The sequence below is a fragment of the Austrofundulus limnaeus genome, unplaced genomic scaffold (assembly GCF_001266775.1).
Source record: "Austrofundulus limnaeus strain Quisiro unplaced genomic scaffold, Austrofundulus_limnaeus-1.0 Scaffold113, whole genome shotgun sequence".
Taxonomy (NCBI): domain Eukaryota; kingdom Metazoa; phylum Chordata; class Actinopteri; order Cyprinodontiformes; family Rivulidae; genus Austrofundulus; species Austrofundulus limnaeus.
Window position 1 is genome coordinate 614,196 of NW_013952515.1, and position 14,859 is coordinate 629,054.

Below are 14,859 nucleotides of genomic sequence, written 5' to 3' on the forward strand. Positions count from 1 at the left end.
TTTAACAGCATCGAGGATATCGTCGCGCATTGCGCGAATCAGGATGACGAATATCCGCGAAGTTGCCTCGGGGCCGAAAGCAATTACAGCGCGGTGAATGTTGCAGATCACAACGGACGACGCGTAGGTCCGAACCGTGAAACGGGTGCTATACAAAACTCGAGCGCGAGTCCGCGACCCGACCTAAGCCCGCGCGACGCGGGGAACGGCAGCGCTTTAGCCCGGCACATAGAACGGCTGCGCATTTCGCCGCATCACACGTACGGTAAAACACCCGCAAACGAATATATGAATCAACGGGAGGCTCCCGTGCCGCCGCAACGTCCCACTCGCACAACAAGTCCCGCAATAGGTCACACGCGCCAAGAATCGGGGTACCTGTACGAACCCTCGTCGCGTGGACAAGCGTCCGCATTTAATATACACGCGACCGCAAACAATAATCACGCCGACGAAAATACAGGTCATTCGAGCGACGACGAATTGATCTACGCTGAGATTGATTTTTCAAAAATGGGAGCCCGGTAGAGTTTTTATAAATTTTTATATATAAAACGTCTGTATGTTTATGTTGCTGAAATATACATAAAAACATTTTCCAAGTATTTTTTTTCACATTTGTAAATTATTAGACTTGTATGCATTGTATGTACTTAAATTAAAAAAATAAAGGAAAACAACAACAACGCAACTGTAATGTGTTGATCTATATTCGACCCGTATTGTGAGTACGTAAGCGTCCGACTTTCTCCGGGTTCTTCTAACCGACCGACCAGAGATGTTGTTTATGTAAGCGCGTGACTCGCGCGATTCAGAACACAATGTCCCCACGCGCCTTTTTTTTTTGTATATTAAATAATCATCCGGTTTTCGCCGGGTCCTTCTAACCGACCGACCAGAGATGTTGTTTATGTAAGCGCGTGACTCGCGCGATTCAGAACACAATGTCCCCACGCGCCTTTTTTTTTTGTATATTAAATAATCATCCGGTTTTCGCCGGGTCCTTCTAACCGACCGACCAGAGATGTTGATTATGTAAGCGCGTGACTCACCCAGAACACAATGTTCCTTTTTTTTGTATTAAACGGGAGGAGGTGTCCCCGACCAGCACGGTAGCCAATGTTGTGTGGATAGAGCGCGTGATACGACCTCGCCTCTCGATATACGAAGGGAGGGCGAGTGGCTATATAACGGCAAAGAAGCCTTTCTCTATCGAGCTTTTCAGTCGCGACCATGGATGTTAGCGTTTCGATTTACGCGATCCTCGTGCTTGGATGCATGTTTCACACGGGGTTGTGCGCGACCGGTTCGTGCGATCACGCCGGAGCAAGAAGATACCCGAAACCAATATTCGGCTATCTCGGGGACAGCGTGGAACTGGTTGGGTTTTTAACAAATCCCAACGACATGTTTTTTCACAACGGTAGACCCAGGCGGGCCGGAGATCTTCCGTACAAAACGCGCAAAAGCCAGGAGGGCTACGCTGTTACAATTCGATACCCCTCGTGTACGGACGCCGGCAACTACTGTATCGGAGGAGTCTCTTTTGTGCTCGTGATGCGACAAAAGAAGAAGAAGGCGACGCACAACGGGAACGCCGCCGAAGCTTTGATGTATTCGGCGCAAACACCCGACGTCTCGATTCCGCTGATAAACACCCTTAATATCTATAGACTGGACAAAACGGGCTTTACCAGAGTGTGGAATGTAACAAATCAACTGCTCGATCCCAACTGCGTTCTGGTAAACAATGAGACGTTTACGGGATGCAACGGAGACACGCGAGAGTACTTCTTGTACGACACGCAATCGCTTCCTGGTATGGACTGTAGCAGCGACACGAGCGAACCCGTTAGCCTCAGGCCGTACGTTCCGATACTCGATCAATTGGAACCCATCGACACGAGGGTCGACTTGAGCCCATACGATATCGAAGATGGTAAATTGTAATCTTTTTTTTTGTTCTTTTCCCATCCGTATACGTGTACTGTAACTTTATGTTGTTGCTCTCCCCCCCCCCCAGTTCTCGCTGAGATTGAAGAGATGGCGCGGATGTTGGAGAAAAATACTACCAACGGAGCGTGGAAGCCGACAATATCAACTCATCATGTGTTTATGTCGTGTATAATAAACTTTTTAATATTCATCTTAACATGAACTATATAGATTTACGCTACAATTTTTATGTATGTCATAGGATAAACTAACTTTTTATAAATGCGATATGATAGAAACGTGAGATGTGATACTCAATTGTATGTATGTGTAATGAAATAATAGGACCTTTTCGTTGTATTCATCGCAACTTATAATCTGTGTGTGTGTGTGTGTGTGTGTGTGTGTGTGTGTGTGTGTGTGTGTGTGTGTGTGTGTGTGTGTGTGTGTGTGTGTGTGTGTGTGTGTGTGTGTGTGTGTGTGTGTGTGTGTGTGTGTGTGTGTGGCATAACAACATTATATACTTTTATGAATATAACAACATTATGCTTTTATGAATAAAGACAGGAAAAAAACCAATGTAAATGTGTGTTTATTGTTTTTTTTATACATTATGAATCTCTGTTGTTATGACATTGATTTCGTCGGGCGTTACGGTCTTGCTTAATGAGCGCCACCTTTTCTGTGCTAGAAATCCCCGCGCCGTCAATCTGTCACCGGGGTCCACTGTCAGTAGTTGAAACACAACATCCTTTATAGCGGTCTCCTTCTGGATCACACGCGACAGCACACCTTCGATGTTGAACACGGCGGGTTTCTTTCCCGTCTTTTTGTACTCTTCCGGTTCGAAGACTTGTTGTAAAATCTCAGACGTGGTGTACACGATCCGACCCGCTCTTTTGTTTCTAAACAACCAGACTCTGTGCTCCAGCAACTCGGCGATGAGCACACCCAGGCTCCACATGTCTATCGCGTTCGTGTACGATTTCGTAGCGTCGTCGCACGTAAACAGCTCCGGTGCTCTATAGGGCGCCGTAACGGTTTCTCCCGACATCCAGTCTGCTACGTTACGCGAAAGTCCCATGTCGCCGACCTTCACGGTCAGATCTTCGGTTAGCATCACGTTGCTGGCTGTCAGGTCTCGGTGTATCCAGTTCAGGTCGTGCATGTACGCGAGCGCTTCGGCTATCTGAAGTGAGATTCGCGCTACGATCGACGTCGGCGCGGGGGAACGTTGTGTGATAACATTAAACAACGTGTACGGATAATAGCCCATCAACACCGCTACATCTTCCTTATAGAACAACACTTGGTTCATCTGCACGATATGCGGGTGACCTCGAAGCGCGAATAAACACGACAGCTCTCGTACGGTCGAATCCAAAAGGCCGTGCGAGGACCCCAAGCGCACGCTTGGCCTAAACACCTTCATCGCGAATACGTTTTCGGGGTTCGCTTTTGAGCGGACTTTGTACACGTCTCCGTACGAACCCGCTCCAAGTTTCGTCGGGCTGACGATGAAGTCCTCCATAACGAAATACCTCTCACGCAATAGTAGCAGCAGCGCGCTTGAGTGAAATGTGTATAGTTAGTCATTCCCTCCCTTTTTTCCTCACATATATGTAGCCAACCCCCCCATCCCGTTCACATTTTTTTATACGCACTCGGTCGAGATTAAATGATGTTTGTTTTTTATATTAAAAAAAACACACGCACACGACACCGGCCACACGTACACGGTAGTGCTATTTATATTTGAGATGCTTTTTTTTAATTATCACACCACAAGTCTCCCAGAGGCGTCGTCTCCGCCGCGTCGATGGCCGCAAATGCGCGATTCACAACATCGATGTGAATGTCCTCAACGCGTCTCGACGCTTCAATCGTTGTCCAATTCGTCGACGGGTCCTCGCGCATCAGACGAAGGAATTGTTGTTGAACCGACGTTTGAAACTGCCGAGTTTCGTATCGTTCCGTTCCAAAACAAGACCGCGTCGCCGCCTCGTCGGGAGTTAGTTGTAGAAGAACAACGAGATCTGGTTTTGGTAACCCGACGTCGGGTTTCATGCACCAGTCCATCGAGAACCCGGGTTTAGCGCTAGTAAAAGCAACGCCCGAGAACGCGTATCTATCCACGACGAGCGTGGTGCCGCTCTGCAGTTTGCTCCGTATTAGGGGCGCCGATTCCCAGCGATTGGCGGAAAATAACAAATGTACAGCGCGATCGCTCAGATCCGTTGTCTTTTGCAGGTACGCGTCGATCAGTTGACCCACCGGTGTGTTCCTGTCTGGAAATTGCAAGGCTTCGACGCGAAGCCCGTTCTTTTTAAGTGCATCTATCAGTTTCTGACATTGAGTTGTTTTTCCAACCCGGTCCGTTCCTTCCAGAACAATCAACGCGCCCCGTTTATTAGTGGTCGAGCACATTTTTTTTGCGAATCGCGAACGCAACCGATATACCTCCGTTCTTTGCGCTACTTTTTTTTAATATATATATACGTGTTTATAATTAAAAAAAAATTCAAGTTGAGTTATGTCTAAGTACGGTCGGTCGGATAAACAACCGCGCGCCACTTAATTACGCTATCAAACACGCGTTGTTGGTCGCTCTATTGGGTGTTTTTTTTTGTATGCGCGCGGTACTCGTGTCGTAAAAGATATAACTAGTATCGGTAATGATTTGTTTATTGACACGGTCGGTCGGGAATTATAATCATAAACATACAAACACGGTCGGTCGGGTACTATAATCACAAACATACATATAAACGAACCAGAGCGAACGACACCGCTAAAACCGACACCATGAACACCAGCATTAACATCTCCTCGAGCTACAACAACACCAGCCGGGTTTTCAAATACCCGCGGGGGTGTCACGCGCCGTATCCAACGACGCTGTTCTCTATGCTCGCGGTGCACTGCACAGTTGCCGGCGTGGGAATTATACTCAATACGTTGATGCTTTTTTACATCAATAAATCGTGGCGCCGTTTATCTAACATAGACAGGTGCTTCTGTCTAATCGGAGTATGTAACGTGGTCCTATTATTCATTATGCCCGTGTGGATGTTTCAAACAATACCCGCGTATGGATGGGTCGCAGGACGCGGTCTATGTGCGCTACTGAAAGGTGTCACAACGGTGAGGATTATATTTTTTAAAAAAATTTAAAATAAATATACATTTAAAATTAGATAATTTTTTTCTCCTCCGCATATAACGCTGATTATATCTTATGTATCCCCCCCCAGTTCTGTTTTCAATACAGCGTGATCTTGTTGACCTTTGTGAGCGTCGAGCGATACATAATCGTCACGCATCGACGCGACGGTTGGTTCTGGAGATCGTTGAGAACAACAACCACAAGATGCGAGGAGGGACTCTTCGATAGAATGAAGACCTACTGTCCGACCGCGGTCTTGGCCATTCTGCCTATAGCCACGGCCGCGTTCGACGTGTCGACCTGGACAACGGTCCGTGTGACTCGCGAACTCTTTATGTGCACAAGCGTGGCCCGAGGGGGCTTGAAACACGCCATGTTTTGGGCTCGTGTATTTTTGTATTTTGTTATTCCCACGTGCCTTATGGTTTATTGTAACCTCACGATTGTACGCGTTATACGTGTTCACATAAACAACAACACACAGGCCAACGCAAGGTCTTTCAGGGCGGCTAAATTGTTACCCATCGTGGCGTTTGCATCGTTTATTATCTGTTGGTTACCGTGGCTAACATCCGCTGTGTATTTTAACTTTCACTTCAACTGCCGTATGCCGACAATACTCAACGCGTGCACCGCCGTCGGACACCTATACTGCACAACCACGGCTATATTGTATATAATCATGACCAAGAAACGACTAAAGCGTGCCTCCTCGATTGTAACCAGCGGCGACGCGCAGACCTACACGCGTTGTGCGCATGCTGCTGAATAAAATGTTTCAATATTTGTGTTGTTTATAAGAACGAACGCGCTTGTTTAACAGTTGTTGCAACGAAATGTATATAATAATATGTGTGTGTGTGAACTGAAAATGTTTTGAACACAAATCTTTTCACAATAATGTATATATATATATATTTCTTGAACCGTGCGTGATGTTGCGTGTAACCGCTGCAATAATGTTATTGTTGTTGTACAGTTTCAATAAAACTCTCTCAAATCACACATGTGATACGTTTGTGTATTTTTATTATAAAACAATCAAAACATACACACACAACATCTCCCAGCCAATGGAGCAAAAAAAAGAACCGCTAAAAATACTGATACAGTGTATATATAGCGGAAAAAATAAATACAGTTTTTTTTAAAAAAAAACTTCAATAGAAACGTGTTCGTTTAACGTCATCGACGCGCGGTTGCTGATCCTTAGACCGCTTGCGTTTTTGTTGATCCTCCTCCTTTGTTGCGGCGCGGACAACAACGAGCGGAGGTCGTTGTCCCGTGCGTAGCGCCAACGCCGCGTCTCCGTCCACGCGAGGCGAGTAGTCTAAAATTCCGTGGTATAGTTGGTTCAGACAGACCATGGTCAGAGCGTAGTCTAATTTCAACATGTCGGGTGTAAACACGTTGTTGTCTCTGATAGTGTTGAAGACATCGACCGCGTCGAGCCACTCCCAATCGGGCTCAAGTCGCGAAACGCTCTCGCGATCGTTCTTGTCGTGTCTGAGGAGAATTTTATCTTGGTGGTACACGGTTCTCGATGTGCAAAATGACGATAGGTTTCCCACCGGTACACCGCTGTACTGTAGTGAATAGACACACAACCTGGCTCCGTGAAACGTTCCGCGCGGACCGACCTTTGACTCCTTGACGTGATTCTCGTTGTGCGCGGACGGCGGAGCATCCGCGCCCAGCTTGTGAACAACAGCGCCCCCGTAATATACAGGAGCGGAACATTGGTACACGTGCGCGCCCCCAAACACGGTTTTCTCGAACGGTTTTCTCGAACGTCATACACTCGCCCACCGGGACCCCTAGTGTTTACAGTACCGTCAGCATTAAGGTCAACGGCTTAAGGCCCGTTGTTGGTTTCGACTTGGAGCTGACACGCGACGACGATGACGAAGGCTGGTTGTCGATTCGCAAAAAGTGGCAAGCGTACTTCGCGGCGGAGCCGGCGTTTGTCAAGCTGGAACATCAGGACACCAAGCGTTCCGCGGAAGCGGTTCTCGTGCCTCTGCAGTCTATCAAGAACGCGACCAGGTACATGAAGACGGTGAAGGGAGCGTTGACGTTTGGCGATTTTTGCCCAGACAGGGGCTATTACGTCGCGAGGGACGGCAACACCCCCGCGTTGTGTTCGGACGTTATGTTTGGGCGAACGTATTTTGTCGATCTCAAAAAGATCACTACTGCTCGAGGAGGCGCCAACAACAACGCGTTGACCCCGGCCGATCTGACGTACGACCACGACGCGTCGGAGCGGCACGCGGAGATGTTCGACGCGGAGCACGCGCCGTATTTCTACAAGGCGGCCTGTTTGGACATCGAAACGGTTTTCGACGACGCGTACAGGACCCCATCGCTGATGTGCGAATCGTTCCGGTACGCGTTTCCGTACTGCACGGAGAAAACCGTATCCGAGTTGATACTGTTCAGGACGAAGCAGGTCGAAGAGCTAAACAAGAGCAATGGCCGAAAGACCGCGACGAATGTCCCGCGCGTCACGATCCCGACGTTGACTCCCGATTTACCCGGCCARCAGCACGAAATCACGTGCGTGTCCGTCGTTGTGCTGAACACGCACATGTTAAAAGTCAACAAGGATACGCACAGAAAGCAACTGATTGTCCTGTACAACAAGGCCAAAACGGACAAATATCCCGCGCCCGATAGCGAACTGGCGCGGAACGTGGGTATAGAAGACGTGACGCGCGTGAAAATATTCGCGTGCTCCAGCGAGTACGACCTGTTGTTGAACACAATCAAGGTACTGCACAAGCACTGCGTGGAGCTGCTGTACGTCTACAACGCGGATTTCGACATCAGGGTGCTGCACCAGCGCGTGCACTTTTATAACAAGAACGCGTACGGTCGCGACGTCGGTAGGAAGGACTGCGACGAGCTGCTGCGTTTGTGGAACGGTCTTTTTATCGCGCGGGATCTATCGTCCGATCCCAACGTGGGACCCGTCTTCCAATTCGAAAGCGTGCGCCACATCGAAATGTACAAGGCGATGATCAAAGACGTGGCCGCGCTGGGTCCGTCGTCGTCGCGTAACGCGATGGCGCTGTACAACCGCGTGCGCGACTTCAATAAAAACAAGGCCAAGCTGGGGCACTTTAAGATGAACGGCTGCGGCATGAACGTGATCGACCTTTACCGTGTGGCCGGTACCAAAGACATCAACTACGCGTGCACCAGCATGAAACTAAACGACGTGGCGCCGTTTGTCGTAGCGCGCCACAGGGCGCTGCACGGACGCCCCGCCAAGCAGAACAATAAGCTATACAAGGTCGCCGACGTGAGCTACGACAAGATGGACGCGATGATAAAGAGCGGGGGTAAGGAGCTGTTTGCCGTGCTCGTCTACAACTTGGTGGACTCGCAGTTGTGCGCGCGSATAGCCAAAGCGCTGAACCCCGTGTCGGCTCTCTTCCACAGATGCAGGACCACGCTCAACATCGACGTTATCGTGCACGGCCGAGGCGACGTGTTTGGCGGGTTCGTTCAGAGCATCCACTCGGTCCAAATGCCACAGCTCAAGTTCGCGTTGGACACGCGCCGCGTGTGGGCAGGACCCGTTGGGACCGACGAAAAAACGCGCGTGAAACCGTCATCGTCGGGAAGCGAAAACTACGACCCGGTGTCGTGGATAGGGGGGGCAGTGTGCAACCCTCTGACGGGACTGCACTACTCCGGGCCCGGGATGGGACTCGAGCTGTCGTTCGACTTCGCCAGCATGTACCCCTCGATCATGTGCGCGCTCAACATTTCGCCGGAAACCACCATACCCTGGCCGCCCAGCGCGTTTCCTCACAACCTCGACGGCTGGGTGTGCTACCGCTGGGACGTGGAGGGTTTCGAGTACGCGTCGCTGATCCTCAAATACGACGACGACGCGCGTTCGTTTCGCAGGGCGCCCGGCGTGTTCGCGTCGTCCGTGGAGTACTATTTGAACCAGCGCGCAGAGTTTAAACGCAAGCTCAAGTCTCCGGACATCGCGCCCAGCGCGCGCGTATACTACAAGCTCCAGGAGGGCGAATGTAAAGTGCTGGCCAACGCGTTCTACGGCACCGCTCCCCATCCGTGCGGCCCGTTGATATCGGGCCACGGACGAAGGCAGATCGCGGTGGTGAACAGGTGCGTGTCCTCGTTTTACCGACACGAATGTCCCGTCATCTACGGCGACACGGACAGCGTTATGGTGTCGGCGGGCTACAGTCCGGACGGCGACGTCGAAGACGACGTCTCTAGCGAGCACAGGGGCAACGAGCTGTCTTCTTCCTCCGACGACGTCGAGACGGACCTTCGCGCTTTCGCCGAGCGGGTTCGCGACGCGATACGGAGTAAGTTTAAGTCAGCGGGCGACGAGGTTCCGGGTTTCTTGAACTACGTGCACGCGGAACTCGTCAACGACGTGCTGGAACGAATGTACGTGATAGGTCCGCACAATCGCCACGAGAAACTGATCAGAGACCCGTCCGGGCGGCTTACCGATCAGGGATATCCCGTGTATTTGGCCAGATCGCCTCGTCGCGACGGAGGAGCGGAGTTCCTGAACGTGACCGACGCGTTTGTCAAAGACCGACGGGTCAAACTCGAGTACGAAAACAGCTGCTCGGTGTACTGTCACGTCGCAAAGAAAACGTACCTCGCTTTGACGCACACGGTCGACGCGACCGGCGGCGAAATAAGCACCGTTTCAGTCAAGGTCAGAGGTCTGGCCGCGTTCAAGAGGATGCGGTCGCCGTGCGACTCGGCCGTGACGCAGATGTTTATAGCHTGCGTGATGCGCGGAGACTGCGTCAGGTTGAAATCGGGCGACTCTACGTGCTTCGACACGGCTCCTTGGCACGCGTTGTCCAGAGACGACCTCGTGTTGTATTTCAACAAGACACCCTCTTTCGACGCGTCGGGCGCGTGGCTCAGAACGAGCGAGCGCGCCACGGACGACGTGTCAGTCCACCGCGTGTCGAACGTGACAACGGTAGAGCTCGACGCCGGGTACCGCGCCGTTTCCGTCAAGCTGGTCGCGTCGCCGGACGACGAACCCGTGTTTGTCCGGACGCTGTACAAGGACGAGAAATATTGCTTGAATCACATGGCGTGTCGCGACGCCGGCGTGCTCAGAGAYGCGCTCGTCGAACTGGCGTCTGAACTCATCGCCTCGAAAATGAGCGCCGGCTTTTTCTCYTGGGATACGCTGATCAAGTCGGCAAAGAACAAGCGTTTCGCGAAGCAGACGCTGGAGAGACTGAAAGCGGGCAACGCCAACGTCAAGACCACGTTCGTAGAAATCGAGAAAACGCGGCTTCAGGCGATCACGGGCCTGTCGGCGAAGCCCGTGGAGTGTTGCGAGTTCTACAAGTGCAACCCGAGTCAGGCTGCCATACAGCGATACCCGTTGGCGCTGAACGCCATGTCGGGTTGCCTCACGGCCATGTTCGGCGGTTCCATGGTGTGCGAAACAAAGCAGGAGCCCGTGCCTTACCCGTACGAGGCGGCGCCCGTCATAGAACATCCGTATCAAAACGAGAACAAGTGCTATTCGAACTCGCGCGTACTGATTGCGCATCACGTCGATCGCGCGCTGGTAAACGCGGCCGGTAAACTCGTGGCGCACTGTTTGATCGACATGAGTCTTCCGCGTCAAATGTACAGCGCCAACGCGAAAAGCGACGCGTGCGTGGAATCGTGCTGGCGTAAACTGAGAGCGTCTGCTAAATCCATTAGAGATCGTCTCAAGAACGCTAAATCCGCATTCCTGGCCCTAATGAACACGTGTCCCGAACACATGGTGCCCGCGTGCGGCCCGGACGAGATGCTCGCCATCAAATACAATACCGAACACATCACGCGACTGTCCGGCGCGAAGCTATCCGCGTGCAGAATGGCCGTGACGCGCGACATGCGCCTCGAACCGAAATCCGTGTACGAGACGACGACGGCAGAATTGGGCCGCGTATTAGAAAAGCTCGTAACGGTAGGCGCCGTTCGATTCGGGGATGGCGACGGCGCGCGAATAACCGTTCCGCTAAGGTTGCTGCGAGACTCCGGGTTCGGAGAAGCTCCCACGACCACGTTGTCCGTCGCCACGAGCGCCTTACACGAAAGAGACGTTGTGAATGCGGCGAGCCTCGTTTATCGCGCCGTGCTCATGTTGCAACTCGTCGATCCCGCGTCTCTACCGTCTCCGCCGTCGTTTATACCCAGGACCGTGTTACGGATACTGCCGTATTCGTGCGAAGATCCCGATGTCATAGAACGCTGGATTGCCGACGTGACGCAAAAAGAGTGGCTGAGACCGCGACAAGAGACCGCGCTTGGAAAACAACAGCGAGCGATTGCGTACCACTGCGCGGGCTGTCGGGAGTTCTACAGAGACATGTGCGCGAACAACGTTCGCGGACGCGACGTGTTTGTATACATGTACGACGACGGAAAAACGCGCCGGTTTGGTCGGTGCGCGAGCGAAAACATGTGGATCGCTTCGTGACAAAAATACTAACGTGTTGTCATCATAAGTTTGCTTGCGTGTGTGGTGTTTAAAGTCCAAACCGAGTCATGCCTTTCGCGCAAAAAACTTATGTGTTATCGCGCGTAATCACAAACGACGTTGCGGCAAACGCGTCGGTTGTGATTTCGGTGAATTTGTCCGACATAATATGCGACGCCAGCAGCGCATTGTTCACGGTGGACGAGTTGTCGCTAACCGCGTACAAGCGAGAAACTTGCGAGCGCGTGCCCATCAAGTACGCCGCGTTGAACGCGGGTATGACGCGAGATATAACACACGACGTGTCCAAGATGTCGTCGCAATGGAAAATCAACAAACCGGGTATCTCCGCGCTCCAGATAGCGGGAACCGACACGGTGCCTTATACGCGCACGCTCTGCGTACACGACAAACGGGCTCAAGTGGCCACGTCGAACCTACTCGGGTTTGCCATGATGTGCGGCATGTGGGAAATCAGAAACGTGCGAAAAAGCCTTGACGCGATAATGGACGGCGGGAGCGAGAAAATCAAATACGCGTGTGTCAAGTGCAACACGGGCGTCGCGATGGTCGTTGAAAGAAACGACGACGTCGGACCGGTCTTTTTTATTCCTCTGTGTCCCGTGGATAACCATCCGTGCTTACCCGCCAGCGGAGCGACCCCAAACGGCGATCATATTCACCGGGCCGCGCGTAACATAATCGAAGCTCTATGCTCCGTGGGTGACAATATGTTGCCGGGTTTAAATCAGTTGACTCGCATGTGGGAACACCACTTGGGACCCGGGTACCAAGCCGACTGCACGAGTTTCCCCCCGACAGACTCCAACTTCTACATCATACCATACGATCTGTTTGGACGCTTTGCGGGGTTGTACGACACGCTTTGTTCGGGCACAGACGCCTTTGCGGTCGTGGATTCGAGGTCGCCGAGTATCAACTTGATTGTTGAAAGTCCTTCGGACGCCGTAGGTTTGATAACCGGAAGTCTTAAAATTACCATGATATACGGTCATGATTTGGCTAGCATACGCGAGGCCGTGAATGATGACCCGCCCGAGAAGGATAAATTCACGCCTTTGGAAATTGCACAGATGACAAACGATGTGATATTGAAAAGCATACCGGGCGAGTTCGAGTCACTACTCGATGTTTCACTGACAGACTGGTGTGCGCGTCACCACGACAGATCTAAGAAAATTTTCGGTGTATTATAATAATTATACAAGCGAGTGTGTGTGTGTGTTGTGGTTCTTTTTTTTTGTACAGTTTGATTGATATAAACCTATCTAATGTAAAATGTGTACAAGCTTGCTTGCGTGTGTGTAAATAAATACAAGTCTACTACAATTCTTTTGTCTTTGTATGTTTTTTTTATTATTATTTTTTGACAGGAAAAAAACAACAAATACAACAACAAACAACAACTACGCATCATTCTCTGAAGACATTTGGGTCAAGGATGTACGCCACCGGTGCGTCATTGATGGTCATACGTTTCAATAACGCGTTTATACAAAGTTTACCGCCGGGTATAACGGAGGACTCTTCGTCGTCGGTCATGCCGACGACATCGTCTTCGTCGTCGCTGTCGACGGTGATGAATCTGTAAGCTTTGTAGTCGGGGCGGTCGACGTGGGCTCCCTTGACGTATTTTAGAACCTGAAATCCAAACCTGTTAAAAACAACCGCTCGCCACATCCCTAAACGAGTCACGAAGCTAAAAAGATAGCCGGGAAAATCTTCGTTTTTATCGTAGACTAAAGCCACGGGTGTCCTTACACCGCGCCCCTGCGCGGTGTGTAGAACACCCTGTACGGTGGCCACTGTCAAGGCGCGCGCCTCCGCGCCGCATAAATCAGACTCGGTCCTGCGCAAAGCAAACGGAGTCTCCCATATCAGTTGTGATAAAGAAGAGCAGTGCGGCGACAATTGCTCGATAAAATGCCACGCTGAGGTTTTTCTGTCAAAATCGTAGTCGCCATCGTTCGATATCGGTACGCACCCCTCACAGGTAAAGGTTTTGTTTATAAACTCAAAAAGTTTATCTTTAGTGAGGCTCGCGCCAAGATCGTGTGTCTCATCGGTAATCATCTCGTCGATTTCAACGGTAATGTAAACCATATAACGCCCGGCGCTTACAAACACACGAGTTTCCTTCAGGATACCCTTTGGCGCTGTTATCACGTATACGGAGAATAAGTAACCCGGGTCGACGCGGTGTTCACCGCACGCAAACAAAGTGTTCCCATCGCGGTTTCCGCCAAAAGCCTCAATCAGAATTTTTGGCGTGATAGTGCCCCACCAAAGTTTACGGTTGATCAAATCTTTTACAAATTCGGGAAAATCGGTCGTTAATAAATTCATATTGGAGCCCCGCGTTGCTACGCTGGTTTTCCCGGCGGATGCCATAGTCTTCTTGCGTTGACGGCACTAGTATTGGTGTTTAAAATTAAAACATGTAGTAAGTAATACAGAATGCGTTCTACCGCAAAAAACACCGTTGGTATCCCGCGATGCAGCTCACCATCCCGATCGTGTATCGTTTGTGCCGCGGTTGTACATTCACCGTCACAAACGACTCCTCGATCTCGTAATCGGGATAGTGTACCACGTTTCTTTCGTCCACCAACACCACGCCTAGCGAGCGGTTGTCCCCGGTAACTTTACGTTCGTCCGTTTTAGAATACAGGAGGCCGATTTTTGAAACCTCGCCCTTGTGCACGTGTACGTTCACCACATTTCCGACGGATACAAACTCGTCCGTTTCGTAGCGCTCACCTTCCGAAATCATGCACAACGCGGGCTCGGATACATAAAACATACAGCTGTCGTGAAGTTGCCAACCGACGTCTGTTACTCGCAGCATCGGGGTCTCTCTCTCGTTGTATTCTTCCCAGAGCGCTTTATGTTCGTTGAGTTTTGGCGCGCGAATTGTACAGCCTTTTGTTAGAAACCAATCCGGGTCTGTTGATCTCGTGTCCGTGAGCGCATTTGGTTCGTCCGTGTGCGAATGTACGAGGACGCGGTGATTTTTTCTCGACGCGGGTCCGTCGTTGCTCGCGTACAAAGGGGCGAAATCGGCGTGGGTAACATACGATGGCATGTTTTTTTAACTCGCGTTAATTATACACGCGAACCGTAAGCGGATCGTCGTCGTTTTAATAGTGTAGAAGAAAAAAACCGGTTTTACACACACACACACACACACACACACACACACACACACACACACACACACACACACACACACACA

General features: G+C 50.8%; 1 protein-coding gene and 1 pseudogene across 1 annotated transcript; both read right to left on the reverse strand.

The window, feature by feature from the left end:
* Positions 1-2,539: 2,539 nt before the first annotated feature.
* LOC106521616 (serine/threonine-protein kinase ssn3-like) lies at positions 2,540-3,466 on the reverse strand. The gene has a single exon (XM_014014262.1). The coding sequence runs from the start codon at positions 3,464-3,466 to the stop codon at positions 2,540-2,542; it is 927 nt and encodes a 308-aa protein (XP_013869716.1).
* A 39-nt stretch (positions 3,467-3,505) lies between these two features.
* Positions 3,506-4,362, reverse strand: LOC106521617 (thymidylate kinase pseudogene; annotated as a pseudogene).
* Positions 4,363-14,859: the final 10,497 nt, after the last annotated feature.

Bases quoted from the DNA above. Each gene is read 5' to 3' on its own strand.
- LOC106521616 (XM_014014262.1), bottom strand. From the start codon at position 3,466: ATGGAGGACTTCATCGTCAGCCCGACGAAACTTGGAGCGGGTTCGTAC.